This window comes from Talpa occidentalis, unplaced genomic scaffold, assembly GCF_014898055.3.
Source record: "Talpa occidentalis isolate TD23 unplaced genomic scaffold, MPIMG_talOcc4v2.1 talOcc4.12, whole genome shotgun sequence".
Taxonomy (NCBI): Eukaryota; Metazoa; Chordata; class Mammalia; order Eulipotyphla; family Talpidae; genus Talpa; species Talpa occidentalis.
The window spans coordinates 91,677,254-91,696,724 of record NW_023601212.1 but is presented as its reverse complement, the minus strand read 5'-3'; the positions used below and the strand labels follow the sequence as shown (position 1 = coordinate 91,696,724).

At 41.3% G+C, this 19,471-nt stretch overlaps 1 protein-coding gene across 1 annotated transcript in view; it reads left to right on the top strand.

Moving 5' to 3' along the window:
• Window positions 1-2,235: 2,235 nt before the first annotated feature.
• LOC119242359 (acyl-coenzyme A synthetase ACSM6, mitochondrial-like) overlaps window positions 2,236-19,471 on the top strand; it is a 272,902-nt gene continuing 255,666 nt past the window's right edge. The window contains exons 1-4 of the mRNA XM_037508078.2: window positions 2,236-2,592; window positions 7,613-7,823; window positions 10,578-10,788; window positions 15,369-15,576. Coding sequence (XP_037363975.1) covers window positions 7,647-7,823; window positions 10,578-10,788; window positions 15,369-15,576 — 596 coding nt within the window. The 5' untranslated portion in view covers window positions 2,236-2,592; window positions 7,613-7,646. The remainder of the gene's footprint in view (window positions 2,593-7,612; window positions 7,824-10,577; window positions 10,789-15,368; window positions 15,577-19,471) is intronic.

Here is a 19,471-nt window from a genome sequence, read left to right as displayed (position 1 = left end):
CCTTCTTTCTTCTATAATGGTCATTGCTTGTTATGTAGATCACCTCCCTGATGGTGATAGACTGAGCCCATGAGCAAGCTAATTTCATTGACATTCATTCCTGTGCTTTTGGAAAACATATATATACTGGTCACAAACTTAAAGATAATTACACTCAGATTTTCACTCTTGAAGTGTGTCTGTTTGTCATTTCTTTCGCCGACGCCCTGACCACCCTGCACGCTTCTCTCAACCCTGAGGTGGCCTCATCGTCTACTGCTGTGCTGGTCCGCGGCAGGACTGCAGAAGTTGATCAGTGGAAAGCCTTGTTGATAAGATTAGAACCATGGCTGGGGATCTAGAACTTGATCTCAATTACAATACTGAGTCATCAAGCAGTGAGAAGTGCCTGGAAGGCAGACTCACATCCCTGACACTATAGACAACAGAGAACATTTTCTAGTTCCATCCCTCCCTTTTCTTTTTGTCCTCCTTCCTCTCACAACTGACGCTGTGTGATTATTCTATCAGTAAAAAGGCCAGGATCTTGCCTTCAGCAGCATCCTGCATCCTATTGCTTGCTCCACGATTCCTGTTTGTCAGGGCAGTGTTGTCAACACAACATTCTCTAAAGTCACTGCTTCTTCTGCTTGAGTAACAAGTTTTTTTGTACTTTGATCCTTTGGGTGTTTAATCTTTTGATTTACTGTGGCTAGTCAACTGGTCCTATCTACTTACTCTTCTCAAAATAAAGACCTTTTCTGAGTTGACATTCATTAAGACTAAATTGACTAGAAAGGGTATCCTGGCTTTCAGATGCCAGGTTTACCCCTTAGCTTTGTAAGGGTTGTTCTAGGTATCTCTAGCAATCTCTGTGGTGACTTTGAATGAGATATTTTTCTTCCAGGTTCAATGGAGATTGGGAGGGGAAAGGTGCTGGGGAAAAGTTGGGTCAGGACAATGGAGATCTCCCATCATCCAACCATACCCCCAAAATGGTTCTAGTGGAAAACTAACAGTACAAACTCATGAGACAATGGCTTACGTCATGCAACCTCACTATCAACCCAACATCTGCATGCCTGGCTAGGTGATTTGCAGACTTTACATCATGCCATCCTGTATCTTATTACTATTAATATGTCAGACATTTGCATGTCTGTGAAATTTTGGGGATACATTTTCACAGCTTCATTTAATCCTTTCAAAGATCACCTGCAACAAATCTTATTAACAAGTCCCCTCCACTTTGCAGATGAGAAAGTGAAGATTAAAAGGGGCAAATTGTTTGCCCCTGAGCTATCTTGTAAGTGGCTGAGCTCAGATTTAAACACAAGGCTCCGGGAACCCACAAGCCATGCATTTTGCTAGTATACCAAACTATTTCCCTTAGAATTCCAAATTAAAACAAATAGCAACATTTATTATGCCAAGAACTGTCTTGTGAAATTAAAGCTCTTTTGTAAGAACCCTCCACTGCACTGTTTCCTGGCCATGCAGTGTGAACTCAGCTTCCTCTTAAAGTCACAAAGCCCAACTGATTCAAACAACATATTAAAGCACTTCAAATGAGCTTTTCACAAATTATTTCATCGAATCCTAACAGTGATAAGAATAATGAGACAACCAAAGGAGAGCGTTGTCACGATTATCATTTCCATTTTACAAATAAGGAAACTAAAGTAAGAGAAAAAGGCAAAGGAAAGCCAAAGGCATGGTAGGAGGCAGACCTGAGGGCTAAGGCCAAATCTTTCTGCACACAGAGTGGAGGCTTAATTGTTGACACTTGATTGACATTTAATGAAAACACTGGAGGTAGAGGACTGGGAAAGGGAAGCAGATTTGCCACAGAGAACTAGTGAACTTGTTCATTCACACCCCAAGTGTAGGGTAAGGTAAAATGTCAGGCTTTTCTGCCCTCCCGCCATCAGGATAGATGATGGATCCTTGCGGTCCTGAATGCAGGCCTGAGGGCGGGCACCTGGAATAGGGTGTGGGCATAGGTAGATGGGATTCACCTGGGCTGAGACGGTGCTTTTTAAGGGCGGCGTCACAGGGACACTAGTAGAAGCTGAGAAGAGCAGGGGAAGCTGAAAGAGAAGCCGAGAGAGAAGCAGAGAAGCAGAAGCAGAGATCACCGGAGAGCCCAGATAGAGTGAGGATTTGCTGGGGGCTGGGAGGCCTGCCAGCCTCCCGGCCCCCCAGCACCCCTGCTTGCTGTGTACTGGGTAAATCCCACTAAAAGCCTGCAAAAAGCCACTGAGGACTCTGACTCCTCCTTTACCCAGTCTGCATGGGATCCTAGAAAACCTGCACTGTGGTCATTCCTGCCACTACACCAAGTCACCCTACGAGAAGGTGACTTCGATAGTTTATTTTTCTGTCTCGCCACGGAGGCTGTAATTCATTTTTTGCCCACTTGTAAATGAGTACCTCCTCCCCCTTCTGAATCATCCAGTTCCTACCACGGTCTCCACCCCGGCTGTGGGCTGGAGCCAAGTTCTGTTATGTGCACAATCCTGGAAACTTCTGATCAGAGAGAACTGAACATGCAAAGTCTCCTTTTCTAAGCCTATCCAACAGCAAGCCCAACTGTTTTCTAGACAGAACCAGGTAAGATGAAGAAGGTCAATGACATTTTATTTGGGGGGAAAGGTGTGTGTGTGTGTGTTGTTGTTGTTAGGCACAGAGTTGCAGCATATATACAAGTTTCTGGACTTAAAAGCTGAAGGCCAATGTTCAGTTCTGCAATAGCACTTACAGGTCAGTGGAACTTGGGTTAGCTATTTAACTTCTCTGATATTTCATCTCCTAAAATGCAAAATGAAGGTAGTGCTATTGAGTGAGGGGGATACATGTGACATATCTGGCTCAGTAGCTCACATGTAGAAGATAATCAATTTAATGCTGGGCAGTTTTGAATGTGGTGGGTCATGGAAGAAGGGTGCAGAAGGGAGTGAAAGAGTCCACTCTTTCACTTGATAAACACTTGAAAGAAAATTCCACTCTGAAGACATTGGTTCACATTCTGTGAAGTGATTTCCTTTTAAGAAAACTTTATTGAAAATATCTAACTGAGAGGTTTTGGTTTCAAATTTGCTGGGCTTTAGAGAGCACCTCAATATTTATTGAGCCCTCACTGTATGTAAAATGATGTTTGTAAATTATCTTTTCAAGTCCTTGTTGGCTACCAGGTGATAGGTATTATTAATGCATCCTCAAGTTCAGACACATAAACATTTATTGAGCCCTCACTGCATGTAAAGTGATTTTTGTACATTATCTTTCAAGTCCTTGTTGGATACCAGGTGATAGGTATTGTTACTGCATCCTCAAGTTCAGAGACATAAACAGTTACTAATATCACCCAGCTGATAGGCAGTGGAGCCAAACTCTTTAACTCCAGGATTCCCTACAACACATAAAGCATGTTGCCTCATAAAGTAGACTTTCACTCCTGTCTTGTGAAATTAAAGCTCTTTTGTAAGAATTCTCCACTGTACTGTTTCCTGGCCATGCAGTGTGAACTTAGCTTCCTCTCAAAGTCACAATGCAAAACTGATTTCAAACGACATATTAAAGCACTTCAAATGATTGTTGCTTAAAACTATTTCATAAGATGTCTTTAACCTATAAACTCCAAGAGAGCAGGAACTCTTATAGTCTAATTAATCTCTTTTGGTATCTAAATGCATATGGGGCACATGGTAGATCCACAATAAATAGCTGTTGAGTAAAATATATTTTTCTATAATTCAGAACTGTGCAGACATATTGGCTTCCTGTCTTCAGTTTTCATCTCCCAGTTTTCTTATTATGACAAAAAGAGAAGATTCTATGCTTTTCTTGGGTACTGATTATGTGTTTGATGTCATGAGGGTCCACTTATACATGGTTATATGTAAATGCATTTTCTCTTATGATTTTCTTAACATTTTCTTTTCTTTGCTTACTTTATTGTAAAAATATAAGATATAGCACACAAAATATGTGTTAATCAACTGTTTTTGTTATGAGTAAGACTTCTGGTCAACAGCAAGTTATTAAGAGTTAAGTTTTGGGGGGAGTCAAAAGTTACATGTGGAGTTTTGACTGTGTGGGGGTCAGCCTCCCTAACCTTCATGTTGTTTAAGGGTCAACTGTATTTATAAATATCATTATAGATATATTAATGATCTAGTTATCAATATAGTTCCAGATATAAGTGCAGATATAGATGAAGTTATGGTTATATATATAAATTTACAGGGATAAGCACTGGTACAATTACAAAGATTGGTATTTAGATATAGAAATACAGTCATAAAGACAGACGTGTAACTAGTGGGAGAAATGGACATATAGAGCTCTCTGAGTTTCAGCCTTCTTAGCACCCTGAGTTCAGGTTCTTATTCATCCGTGCAGAAGCTGGAACTTGTAGTGTCCATGCTTAAGAATTTATCCCCATTTCTACTCTTTACACTCTAGTTCCAGAGATCTTTTTTTTTTAAAGATTTTATTTTTTATTTATTTATGCAAGCACTGGGTACAGTCAGAAGCGCGGGAGGGTGAGAGAATTCACCAGAGCCAGAGCAGGGAGCAGAGCAGGCAGAAGGACCGAAGTACACTGCTGAGGGGAGCAGCGGGGCGGCAGGAGAGGTCTGGGCACCATGTGGGCCCCTCCTCCGGTGGCCGGGGAGCATCCGGGGATTGAACCTGTGCTGCAGAGGAGCAGCCGGGGACTGAACCTGTGCTGCAGAGGCTGTGGGCAGCTTCGCAACCCAGCGCTCAACTGCTGCGCCACCAGGGAGGCCCAGTAATTCCTTTCTTATTTAACTAAGAGGGGTGTGTTAGTATTTAGGGTTGCCATAACAAAGTACCACAGACCTGGGAGGGACTAGAATGACAGAAATTTATTCTCATCATTTTGGTGAGAAAGTTTAAGATCAAAGTGTTTGTAGGGTTGTTTCTCAGGTCTGGCTCCTTGGCCAGCAGATGACTGTCCTCATGACATTCTCTGTCAGCAAGTGTGTGTGTCCTAATCTCTTCTCAAAAGGACACCAGTCATGTTGGATTAGGACCCTTCTAGATGATCTCATTCTAACTTAATCACCTTGTTAAAGATCCTATCTCCACAGTCACCTTCCAAGGTAATAGGGCTTCAACATACAAATCTTAAGGGGACATATTTATCCCATACTAAATAAATTTAATAATTTATTAACTAATTAATTAGATTCCTCATTTCTCTCTCTTGTTTTGGTCTTTCATCATTTACTAAGGGGTTGTTTGCAATATCCTTGAGTATTTTAAGGACAATATTGAGGGCATTCATATGCTTGTATATAGAAAGCAGCAACTAAGTGATAGTCTTGCTTTAAATCAGCTTATGCCTTTGGAGGGAGGTAGGAAACAGCAGGTAATTCAGGTTTCCCAAACCAGCTACCAACCTTGCCTGGCAACCTTGAAGAAGTCCCTGTCTTTCTTGTGACCTAGGCCAGAAATTTTAAGCTCAAAAGTCCACAGGGACTTAATGGGTACAGTAAATAGAGAAGTAAATAGGTGTGACAAAACAGGGAGTGTCAGAACTCTCCACAATAATAAGGCAGATTATTCTCCGCTCCATCCAGTTGTTGCCAGGTTGAAATAAAAATCCAGTATTGCCAGACCTTTTATGTTACTCAAAGAAACCTTCAATTTCAGACTTTTCAATTAAATATCCCACAAATTTTATATGTTGGCAATTCGAATTTTCCTCCAAGGTTGAGAGCCACAGGGAATATGTCTGAGGGCAATTCTGGACTAATGGGCTTTGTAGGATCTTTCTTGTCCAAAAGTGCTCTAATAAAACAAAAGATGGTACTCTTGATTGACAGGCACTACAAAAGAAGGGGAGGGCCTCCCCTGGTGGTGCAGGCCTTGAGCGCAGCACTATGAAGCTGTCCGCAGCCTCTGCAGCACTGGTTCAATCCCGGCCAGCTGGCAAGGGTCCCACATGGCGAGCTGACCTCTGCTGTCTCTCCCACTGCTCCCCTCAGCAGTGTATTTCGTCAGTCTGCCTGTTCTGTTCCTCTGTCTTTAGTGGGTCCTCTCACCCTCCCGCGCATCTAGCCTGTACCCCGGTTCTTGTATAAATAAATAAATAAATAAATAAATAAATAAATAAATAAATCTTTTTAAAAAATAAAAAAAGAAGGGGAAACATGTGACCCCGGGAATCATGATGACAAAGAAACTCGAAGGGATGGGCTGTTCACATAACTTTCCTCTTTTCTGCAGATAGTAGCCTGCTGTGTCTTCAGCATGCCTCCCCTCCTGGTTGTACATCACAGTATCTGAATTCATTGGGGTTAGGTGATGGTAAAATCCTGAAGGAAATTGACTCAAGTTTTCTTGATTGATTCAGCTGTCAAACAATATTGTCTTATGTTGAAACTGAGGGGAGGTGACTCAATTGTCTGCAAGGATAAAGTATTTGAAACTCAAAGCTGTTTGCAGAGTAATTTTCTCCAGTCAACAGTCTCATGATCATGTGCTTGAATCTGAAAGCTATTTGCAAAGTAACTTTGCTCAAACATTCTCATGATTAGCTTAAACTATTGTTCACAATCAAACTTCAAGAAGAATCCTTGTAAATGAGGTTCTGCTCCCAAGTAGGGACACTTGTTGGGACCTAGAGAGGCAAAGAAGTTTTATATCATGTGTCAACTCTGATGGATTGTTTGTCCCAGCAAAGACCCCAAGGCTAACTCCAGGGCCAGTAGGGAAGATGCTATTATATAGCCTTGTTTGTCCTGAACATGGTGGTAGATACTTGTCATATACTTATGGTGTCAAGTGACAGAAACCCAATCTGTGGCAAAGAAAAAAGTGTTTGTTCATAAAATCCAGCCAGGACAGGATGTGAACAAGAGAGTGGGTAGAGATGAAAATGGACCTTGAGAACAATATAAATCAACAACCTGAATGCCTCTCAGATACTCTTTGCCCCTCATTTGCATGCCTCTGTAGATGGTTTTCTTTTCTCCTGTTGACTGACTATCTCCACGTGACAGGAACCATAACTCAAAATGCACATTTCAGGGTTTCAACCAGGGAATGACTGTCTTATGCAAGCATTGGTAACAAACAATCACACACACAAACACACACAATTTGAAGAGGGATCATGATTATTCCCGTTTGGATTTTAAAATCATGGAAATGACTATTAACCCTGGACCAATCAACTTTGGTTGGGTGGTGGGGGATCATGTAAAAACATGACAACTTCCATTAAAAACCAGACAGCTGGGTTTGTGGAAAGAGGGTTCTCCAGAGTAAGGACAGCATGGGGCACAAGGCTTTCAAAATGGTGGGTTTCCACAACAAAGGGATAGCAACATGGCTGCCATCCTGGGCTTAAATTGCAAGGATGAAGAGAAGACCCTCCTTGTGTACCAACCTTGTCTACTGGTGACAGACCCTCCCCATGATTTTTCTGCCTTGTGGTTTTGAAGCTCCTAGGAGAAGATATTCCCACCCAAATCAATTATGTCTTCCAAACTCCAGCGAGGCAAAACAAAGCTATAACCGTAGCAATTAACTGGGAATGTGCCTTCATTTTGTGGAGGAAATACATGATCAGTCTATAAGCCACGTCTTCCCATGACAGGTGGAGATCTGAGAATCCTGAGGAGTGCCCCACCATGCAGTGGCTGACGAGGTTCCGGGGCATCCACAAATCCTTCCATGGCTTTTATACTCAATACATGCGCTGCCAGTCTTTATCAGAAGTCGGAGCCCCAAGATGGAATGATTATGATAGACCCAAGGAATTTAACTTTGCAAATGATATAGTGGACTACTGGACTCAAATGGAAATGGTGAGAAGGCCTCCTGAGTGGGGCTGGGATGGGAGTGGGGAGACAGGGTGGTGAGAAAAGGAATGAGCCTCACTGGTCTTATCTTGTTCCTAGCAGCCCGGGGAGGCAAGAAACCAAGGGCAGCTTCTGCCTCAGCTTACTAGTGTCAGGGAGGGAGTTGATGTCTGGGGCTTCAATTCTCAACCTAGCCATTTCACCACGTCTCTGAGAGTTGATGGTGCCATCTGTGAAACAGAGATAATCTCACATAAAAAACAAGAAAGCAAGTGAAAGTGACTGGTACACAGTCAGTTACTCCATAATTGTGACCAAGTGCAAAAGTTCTAATCACAAGCTCAGCAAGTTGAATGGTAAGTCTAACTGGAATTCATCTCATCAAACTTGGGCTTGACTTCAGGTTACATTCGAGAGGAAGGGAACAAACTACCAGATTGCATACCTGAGTGTCTGACATATATAGCTAAGTTATGTCATCCATCCTCCTATGAGAGTGGTGAATCCAACTGCAATCTCCCCTGTCAGTGGGGGTTTTAAGGCATATCCAAAAGATCAGTTCCTGTGGTCTCTGGAGGTTACTTGTCTCTGCAGAAAATCCTAAGGGCTTGATTTGTTTTGGTTTTGTTTTTTCCCAAGAAAGGTAAGGTAGTGACACCAGGAATTTCAGTAGACATTGGGTGGTGTTCCTGTAACTAAGTCTCCACTAGTGATGTCAGTAGTGTAAAAATTCATCCAGCATTGTCTTTGTACATAAAAGAGCATTCACCTTAGATGGAGTCGATGAGTTGAATAATTATTAAATTCCCAGGAAGATGCATTCATGTACTAATATCTAAGACGTGTGTGTGTGTGTGTGTGTGTATACACATTTTTACCTTTTGTGGGAGTCCCCTTCCTAATTCCTTCTTTTTCCTTTCTCTGTATTTCTATAATAACTCCAAAGGGGGGTGGGAATGCCTGTATTATAGAGAGCATGTTTTTAATGCCACATCAAACAATTTGCATTTAAGACTTTGATTAGATGGGCACTTTTATTATCCCCATTTCCAGATGAGAAAACCAAAGTTCTAAGGGTTTAAATATTCTCAGAAATTACATAACTAATAAATGAAGAAGCAGGATTTGGTTCCAGACTGTCTGAATATATAACACATTATTTAACCCTGTCACAATCTGATGATGATAAAATAGCTGTCTCCAGGCTACAAACAGACTTTTTTTAGTGGAATAAGTTAAATTAGAAACCTGCTTTACAAGAACTGTGAACCTTGAAATTGCTGCTTTGAAAGACCCTCCAGCAGGCAGGCACTGCTGTCCACTCTGGCTCCTGGTCCTCATCTTATGACTAAAGCATCACCTGGAAACTGATCCATGGCTTAATCAAAACACAACTCAAATCATCAGGGTAACCGAATTTATTTTGATCCACATTTTAACGCATTTTACTTGTGAAATGTGAAATTTTATGTGAAATATTTTGCCTTTATTTAGTTGGCAAAGAATCCATTATAAAACAAAAGAAAGTGCTTTGTCAGTCAAACAACATAAACCAAGGGGAAGAATACAGTCTCTCATTCAGGTCACCAATGTAGAACTCTGAGTGGCCTTGAAAATCAAATCTTTTTTTACTCTAGGCTGCTAAGATATTACATTCAACTTGAATTGATTCCTGGAGCAACCTCCTAAACCTGTTCATAAAAGGTCATATTATGTCCACATTCATTTTTTCTACCTCTTTGATATGGCATTCATTCATTCAGCTGAGACTTAGCAAGTACCTAACATATAGCACTACTTTGAGAGACAAATATTCAATGTGTATTTAAACTACACTTCTATTCTCACCTGAGCTTCAAGTCATGTGATACCAGAAGCCCTCAAAGCAGCCCTCGCACAACCCAGAGCATTGCTAATAATGTCCACCCTTTCTTTTTATCCCAAGAGGAGCAGAAGCCAGAAATTGGGTGGCTTCTTCCTGACCATGCTGCACCACACCAAAAGAGAGGAGATAAGAATGAGCAAATACACCACAAAATTTCTTATAATTTTGAGTATGGATTTTTATTGTTTTGACACTTGTAGATTGCTGTGGGTACTTGGCTATTTTTAGAACTCCCACAAAGATATTTAATTAGTCTGTTCTTAATTTATTTGCTCTTTTGTGAGGGAATGAAAACCTAGAGTTTCTTGGTCTGCCTTCTTACTGATTTCATCTCTAGAGTTAGCTTAATTTAAAATGCAAATTCTCCCAGATGTTCAAGAATTAAATTAGCCTGCTTTAATTTTTGTAATAGTCATGGTAATTTTATTGAGCACTTACTATGTGCCAGGCACTGTCATATATACTTGACTATTAAGTTACTAAATAATTTAGTGAACTTTGACTCCTTCTAAGCAGTATTATTGTTCCCATCTCAGAGATGAAAAAACTGAGGCATATCCTCAGAAAGAAACCTACTGTCTATATGGAACGAAGAGAGACACATGGGAGAATGAATTTTAAGTCTTCCGTAGGTTACATGAAGTCTGTTCATGATTTCATGTGACTTGAGAGGAGGTGACTACAGTAGGTCAGAAGAACTTGACTAAATTACACCCATCCTCCAAATTCTCTTTTCTCTACATATACTTTAAAATAAGGTCCCAGTCCTTGAACTGTGCTTACAACAAAATATGACTTGGCAGAGCATTTGCAAAAAAAAAAAGTGCCTTTTCCTTTGAAACAAGAAGTAATATATTATGTATAATCTTCAACAGGAGGGCAAGAGAGGTCCAAACCCAGCCCTATGGTGGGTGAATAACCAAGGAGATGAAGTGAAATGGAGTTTCAGAGAGATAACAGACTTAAGCTGCCGTACAGCCAACATGTTGACACAGAACTGTGGCCTGCAACGCGGAGACCGCCTAGCCTTGATTCTGCCTCGGGTGCCTGAGTGGTGGTTGGTGAGCCTAGGCTGCATCCGATCAGGTCAGTGACTCAAACAGATCCTGGTAATCTCAGAGGTGGCCTAGCGCTAATTGGTCCTGAAGCATTAGGTGTTTTCTCTTGCCTAAATTTCTTTCTCCTATACAATCTTTCCCTTTATTGGACTCAAATTATATATAAGTGTACATGTACATATATGTAAAGCTATTTTTTATTGAATACTTGATAGGAACCTGCAGATAAGAACCTTCAAATCCATAAGAACATTTGAGGTAGGTACTATCACCCCCATTCTGTTTATTTATTTATATTTATTTATTATTGAGATAGCATTGATTTACAACACTGTATCTCTTCAGGACCTAGGCCTTTACCATAAGCCATTGGTCCTCCTCCTTCATTTGTTCCAACCTCCACCTTCCCTCTCTAGTAGCCTCAATTCTGCACTCATAATTCTGGTCTTTGTTTTGGTTTAGTTTTGTCAGGTCCTTTGTTTTGTTTCTCTATATCCACATCTGAGTGAAATCAGCTGGTACTTGTCTTTTTTCTGTCTAACTTATTTCATTTAGCATAATCCTCTCCAGTTTCAACCATGTTGTTCCAAATGGCAAGAATTCATCTTTTCTTTTAATAGTTAAGTAGTATTTCATGATGTATGTATATATATATAGCACATCCTCTTAATCAATGCTCTTTTGTTGGCGACTTAAATGATTTTCATAGCTTGGCTACTGTAAATAGTGCTACAATGAACATAGGAGTGTTTTGCCTTACTTTCCTGGCTCTGTGTATTTATTTTCTTATCTAATATTTGTGGATTATTTTACTTTGATTTTGATCAAAGGATTTTGACAAGGAGTGTTCTTGTCAACATTTATTGTAGGGGAATATCTAGTGTTTGCAAATTCCTTCAACTTTTTTTTTTAAGGATTTATTTTATTTATACAAGAGCCAAGGAACAGGCCAGATGCGTCGGAGGGTGAGAGGATTCACCAGAGACAAAGCAGGGAACAGAACAGGCAGACTGATGAAGTACACTGCTGAGAGGAGCAGTGGGCGAGACAGGAGAGGTCTGCTTGCCATGTGGGTTGCTCCGAGGCCGGCGGGGATTGGACTCGCACTGCAGAGGCTGCGGACAGCTTCACAGCGCTGCACTCAACCACCTGCACCACTAGGGAGGCCCAGATTCCTTCAACTTTTATTTGAGGTCTTTATTTTCCCCTTGTATTTGAAAGAGAGTCTTGCAATCTTGGTTGACAGTTTTTATCTTTGAGTATCTTTGAGTACATCATTCCATTCTCTCCTTGCCTTTATAGTTTCTGATGAGAAGTCTGATGTAAACTTGATGGGACTACATTAATATGTTACTTGTTTTTCCCCCTATACCTTCAATAGTCCTACTTCCTCTGTAATTCTTGCTAGTTTCACTACTGTGAGTCTTGGTATAGGTGTCATTGCACTTAGGTGTTCTTTCAGCTTCTTGGACTGGTATATTTAATTCCTTCCCCAGGTCTGGATAGTTTTCCTCTTTCATTTTTTTTCAATAGGTTCTCTATTCTCCTCTCTCTCTTCCTCTTCTGGGGTACCCATTATTCTTATATTGGCTTTCTTGATAGTGTCAGATATTTCTCAAATTGCCTCCTCCTTTTTTTTTTTAACATATTCTTTGTCTTTTTCCACTTGTGTCATTAGACCATTACTATTTTTAAGATCACTGATTTGATCCTCCATTTGATCTATTCTACTTTCATAGCTTTCTGTAGAGTACTTCCTCTCATTTATTAAACTCTTTACCTCCTGGATTTCTGTTATTTTCCTGTTAAAACTTTGATTTTTACCTTCTGTTCATTGATTTTATTTCTGAGCTCATTAATTTGTTTTTGGGAGCTTTGTTGTGTCTCTTTGATTAACTTTTTTTCCTTATATTTCTTTGACTTGTTTTTTCTGAGTTATCTTGTATTTCTTTGGCTTGCTTTTCTGATTTTTCTATCTCTGAGTTTATTAAAGCAGTTTATTATATAAGCTCTATCTAATAGGGAGATAGAATCTTCTATCTTTTCATGTTTGAATTCTGGAGAATTGTTCTCACTTTGTGATATCATACTCTCAATGTCTCATATTTGAATGTGTTATGTTGTTCTGTCTACCCATTTTGTTACTTAAAGTTTCCCTATGTTATCATTGTTTTAATATCTTTAGATTTGGGGGTTATTTAAGTCTTTGCTGGTTTCTATATGTACTAAGATCTTTTTTTGTAGCTGTTGAGTCAGTAGGGTGGGGAGAAACTTGGAGAGAGCCAGATGTTGATATGGATGAGTCAGGGTGGAACTGGCTCATATTTGTGGTACCTCCAATATCCTTCATCTCTAGGGTTTCGAATGAGAGACTCCATAGTCCCTGTGTTTTCTGTGTGCTTCCCAAAGTAAGTACCAGTCCCAGAGGGCAGGAAGGAGGAGTGCAGATTAGAAAACCTGCTCTGATATTTGTTGGGGACCCATCCTATATGGTGTACCCCAGCTCTTCCACAATGTTTCCCCTTTTTCATGGGAGTATGCCTCCATGCAACCTCCACTGCTCCCTGCCCAAGAATTCTGGTTGAATTGACAGCCTCACTACCAATGTTCCCTACTTCAGACCACAACCCAGAGCTTCCTTTTTCCATCTACCACCTGTTCAATATATCATGAATATCTTCAGTGTGAACCATGATTAAATCTCCACTAGGCCCTACTGTCCAAGGAATAATCAATCCTACTCCTATATGAGTGACTGTCTGTCCAAATAGTGTCCCTCTGGCTTGCTTCTCCAATGGCCACACTCTAGGAATTTGTTGTAGACATTGTAACACCTATAAATTCCAGCTCAACATCCATAAACATTGGAGCATACATCTAAGATCCAGGACATTCCCTTCACCTAACTATGATAGGGTTATCACACAAGAAGTCTAGTATTGATACAATGCAGATGCCTGAATACAACCATAGCCAAATTCCTCAATTGCCTCAATAATGTTCTTTATAGACTGTCTTTTTCCTTAAACCCAAAAATCCAAACTAGCATCATATGTTGCATTTACTTGCCATGTCTCCTCAGTTCTTTTAATCTGAAAGTATCCCCTAGCAGTTTCTGCATGACAGTTATTTGTAGGAGTTGTCTTTCTCAGTGCATCCCACCAGGAAGTATATGATGGTGGTTTGGTCCAATATGAGTTGTATTATTCTATCACTTTAATAAAGTGATATCCACCTTTGTAAAACTACCTTTCCCCTTTGCAATTAATAAGTAATCTGTGCTGAAACATATAATAAGACTATGTGAGTATCTTGCACCCCAATAGTTTTTTACCCTATTGTTTGGTTATTCTTGATGATTCATGACTGAATGGCATGGTTTTAAGGTGGTTGTATATGAGAATTTTCTATTTCTAGCACTCACTCTACATTTATTAGTTATCATTCTTCTGTGGAGAGTTCCCTTCCTCTTTCAGTTTATTTGTATAACTTAGAGCCAGAATGGGATTCATAGATTTATTACTCCAGTCCTTCTATTATGCATGCTCACACAACATTCTGTTATGCTCTTGTTATATGTATATTTATACATACTCTCCCTCTCTCCCATTCTTTCACAATACAATTGTTGATGCAGACATCAAAATCATATGGAATCAAGAAGTAACTGCAATGGCAGAGGGAGTATAGAGAAGCCATGTCATCTGTAGAGCTAAGAGATAATCCATAAGAAAGCTAAGACATGGGCTGAGCCCCCTAGGGTAAGCAGAATTAAAAATATGTAGAAGCAAAGAAAGCAAATTCTAAGACTGGCCATATCACATGCAAAGGCTTAGAGTCAGAAGAAGTTTGTATGAAGAATGGGTAATTTGAAGTAGAGAATAAAGTTGTGGGAGAGAAAGCTGGAGGTTGGACAGCCTTTCGATGTCAGCATGGGGAGTGTAGTGTTTTCTCGAAGAGAGGGCACAAGAATTAGTGAAGAGAAGACATGTGGAGGGAAATGTTAGTACTTTGTGGAACTTAAGCAAATAATAATATGGAGGATAGGTAGTAGGAAGGTTCAAGACACAGCATCCAGGAAATAGGTTAGAATCCAATGGGGCACAGAAAGACTTTGACTAAATGTTGGTGTTGGAAGATGGAAGAGAATGTAGGAAAGTTCAAAGGATAGTGTAACTAATTTTGGGTGTGAGGAATGAAGAGAAAGATTCAAGATGACAACAAATTGACTGTCTGAGAGAGACGTGAAGGGAGAAAGATGGAGGCAGGGCAGGGAGGCAGCCAGTTCCGAGTCAGAGACACTGTTCTGATGGCATAAAATAGGACCCACCTGCTTACTCGATAGGTCCATCGAGAATAGAAAAGGTTCTAGCAGTGTTTCAAAATTTAATACGCAGAAGGTTCACTTGGGGCTCTTGTTAAAATGCAGATTCTGATTCAGCAAGTTTGCAGTGGGCTGTGAGTCTGTGTCCCAGGTGCAGCTGGTGCTGTGAGTCTGTGGACCACATCTGAAAGCGGCTAGAGGATTTCTATGCAGATAAGTTGGGCTTGAAACTCATGTTTGTGAAAGAAAAAAAAAAAAAAAAAACAGTTCCTTCTCCTTCCCAGGAATCATCTTCATGCCAGGAACCACCCAGTTGAAGGCCAAGGACATTCTCTACCGACTACAAGTGTCTAAAGCCCAGAGTATCGTGACCACTGAAGCCCTTGCCCCTGAGGTGGACTCCGTGGCTTCTGAGTGCCCCAATCTGAAAACCAAGCTCCTGGTGTCCGATCATAGCCGTGAAGGGTGGCTGGACTTCCGCTCATTGATGAAGTGAGTTTCTAGTCTAATAAATGTGCTTTCTGAGAAATGTTGAGAGAAAGTTATTCACCCCAAAGTTCTTGGAAACAGACAGTCATGGTAGGCAGGTCCCCAGGTCAGACACCAGAAACCTCTTCCCAGATCTGACATTGATTTGCTGCCTGACCCTTGGCTCATTCCTTCCCCTCGGCTCATTCCTTCCCCTCTCTTGCTGTGACTGCTTTATCTTTAAAATAAGAAAATGGAATTGCTTCTCACTCACTAAAGTATAATCACCTCTGGATTGCACAAAGGAGATGTGGAAAAATCAGAGGGTTATTGTGTTGTATCTTCCTTTGGATGAGGGATTTGAAGTACTATTTTCATATAAAAACAAGTATGTGAAGAAGTTGAAAGAAAGTGAATTTTTTAAGGTGAAATGTGAGTCTGAGTCTCAGGTAGTTTGGGGAGCAAACACTTTCTGTGTCCCAGGTGCTGGGTGCCTTCAGGAATACCTTGCAGGTAATGTTAGGGAAGTAATGGACAGACGACAGGCCTCTTCTATCTCCAAAGTTCTGATTCAGAAAACCTTCAGGCATCTTTCATATCACACATCAATGTTGCTGGATTTGTTTTCTTGAAATTTCATTTCAGTTTTTAAACTTGTTTTACTCCAGCCCCATAGGCTAATATTACAGCAAAGTCACATCTTATGCTAGATTCTAAAATCAGAGAAAAAATGACCCCAAACGTCATGTTGTTTCTTTTGATGGGCAAATCAAAACTGTGACTTCTGTCCTTTGCACTATACCCTATTTTCAGATCAGCATCCCCTGAGCACACCTGTGTTAAGTCAAAGACTTCGGACCCAATGGTCATCTTCTTCACCAGCGGGACCACTGGCTACCCCAAGATGGCGAAACACAGCCATGGACTTGCTTTACGATCCTCCTTCCCTTCTAGGTAGGAAAGAGGAATCTAACTCAGAGGTTGGGCCACATTCTGGGACAAAGTGTGTGTGTGTGTGTGTGTGTGTGTGTGTACACGCGCGCACATGTGCATGTGTGCGTGGAGACCTGAATAGAACCAACTCCATTCTGTTTCTCCTTTCTGCTCTCTTTGGTTCATATTGCTAAGGGTCTAAGAGGTAAAAACTGGAACCCTGGAGGCATGACAGAGGCACTTTTGGGTGTGAAGGAAATGTGGGTGGAGTCAGCAAGCATAGACAAGCCACACAAAGCTCTTGTTGCTGTCAGTGATTCCAGGGTTTGGTGAAGGAAAGACAAAATGTTCTAGCAAAGTGACCCAAAGTGATAGAGCCTCTCTTCTCCCCCATCATAGGAAAATCAGATGTGGAGTTTCCCAATCACGTGCTGTTAGAAAAAGTGATTCTTGAAACCAAGTCACGCAAGCCACTACCCTAATCTAGCACAAAAAATCACAGAGGCCAAAACCTTGGGTTATCATTTAATCAATTTTAAACCAAACCTCTTCTTCACGCTCTCCCTCCCCCAAGTAGCAACATTCACACCAGGTCAATTTCCACATAGTTTGCAATTCGTTAACCAGATAAGTTTGCAGAGAAGGCTCTTTGTGGACAACAGGTATCTGCATTGATGATCATGGGTGTGGAGCCAAGTCCTCCATGATGGGGGTAGGAAGTAGAGGAGGGCTTTCCTGGCAGCCAAAAATAATACAAAGGAACAAAGATATGGAAAGTAGCATACAGAGATTGAGAATAGTTGGTATCTGGTGAGAGATAGAGACCCGGAGATGGGAAATGAGTGGAGCCCAGATCAGGTGTGTCTTGTGGACATTGGTGTAGAATTTGGAACAGATTAGAAAAACACGGGAGATTTTGAAAAGTTTTCAGCATAGAGAGGAGACTGATCACATTTGCATTTTGAAAAGATCACCTTGGAGGCAGGATGGAAGATGTGTGGGGTGATAGGGAGGAAAAGTCATTAGAAACAACAGTTAGAGGGTTTTAGAATAATTTGGTACAAGATGGCAGTTGCTTTAATGAGTGCCAGACACAAGAAGGGTGTTAGCACATTTGATATTTTAAGAGGTGCACAAGACCCACTGGGCTAGATGTCGGACAGAAGGTTAACTACCAGGTTTGAGGGTTAGGCAGTTTCACAGACAGTGTTGACAGGCACTGATCCAGAGTCCACAGGAATGAGTCCAAGAGGAGAGCAAGAGAGACCAGGCTCTGCTGGGCGTGAGGTGCCTGTGAGACATCCCACAAGAGATACCCAGCAGGTGCCTGGGTCCAATTACTAGCTAGAGAGATGGCCCTAGCTAGAAATTTCTGGTGGGTGTGCCATAATCCTCAGAAAAGGGATGAGAATATATGGGTGTCTCATCAAAACCCTCCCTACCAAGAAAATCTCCACAAAGCCTTAGCCTGCTAATGAAGAATTGTGATTTCTCAAGAAGTTATGCATCTAGAGATCCCTTGGAAACAGAAAGAGGAAGGTAGAGAAATAAAGTTCCACTCACTTCATGTTCCTTTGGCTTATGATTGTTTCCAGTCCTTTGCCAATATGAGGTATTAATTAGTTCTCTGTCTCTCTCCCTGTCTCTCTCAATTTCAAATGACAGAGAGCCCAATCTAAACCTCTTGAAGCCAAACACTGATTAAGGGAATTTATTGGATCATGAAAAGAGTTCTCCAGGATTTGCCTGGAGAGTCTCCAGATTAGGTTGTTATCTCTCCATCTATCAGCTCTGATACTGTTAGGTTTTGATCTTCTGAGAAAGCCTCATCCTTTATTATACAAAAATGACCACTGGCATCACTTGGGACTCTATCAGATTCAAATCCAGGGAAAGAACAACAGACGTTGACTCTGTGTTCCCTGTCAAAAGGTTCATTATGATCGAACCAGCTGATGTCACTCAAGACCAGGAACTATAGTTTTACAGTCTTGGGGGCCTGGGTGGGAACAGATCTTGAGCCCACACAAATCACATGAATGAGTGACAGGTGGATCACGACCCCAAACCCAGAGTCCCCCGCCTTGGATTACATCCTCCTGGGAGCACACAGTGAGGCTGTTGTATTTTGGAGTTAGCAGGAGATTACTGCAGCTGAAGACGTCTGATGTCTTCTGGTGTCTGTCAGACCCAGGCTGGATTCTGGCTGTTTTGGGGTGCTTGCTTGAACCATGGACACAGCAGGGTCTACACTCTTCATTCACCATCTGTCCAGTTTGAGCCCAAAGTCATTGTAGAGGTAAGAATTCAGTACCGTCCACCATCACAAACTCCCAGAAGAAACTCATGTTTCAAGATTAAAAACTGGGCTCATCATGGAAAGAAGATTTGACTTAGCAAAGGAGCCCATGAGCATAACCTAACACCAGCCTGGATTTCTCAAAGTGTGAAGCACAGAGTAATATGATCATTGCATTAGACTCACATCAGAGGCAACCTTGAAGAAGAGGCTTAGATTCCCCAGACCCATGCATTGAACTGTGTGGGTTCGAAACCCAGAATACACATTTTGAGAAATGAAAGCAAACCAGAGTAAGGTCATGTCTCCTGGATGCCAGGTCCCGGCTGTGCCAGTGTGTGGTTGGAGTATGACACATCATGTTTCTTAGTGCACTTTGGACATTTATTAGTGGTTTACTTGTGACCCTGAGCCTCAGTTTCCTTATCTGTGAAATGGGTGTTTCCATAATTACTATCTCACAAAATTGTTGGGAATAGTGATGAGGTGGCACAAGCTGGCACCGGGACCACACTCCCCAAGTAAGTGGCAGCAGTGGCTGTTGTCTTGTGGTGATAATGGGCTCCTTCCTTGCATGTCCCTGCCCCTGAAATTGCTTTTTTGCTTCCCCACTTGCTTCCTTCTCAGAGCTGCCCCCTCAAAATCTGAACCCCTGCTGATCCTTTCCTTCTCCTCCTGTGAGGAGTT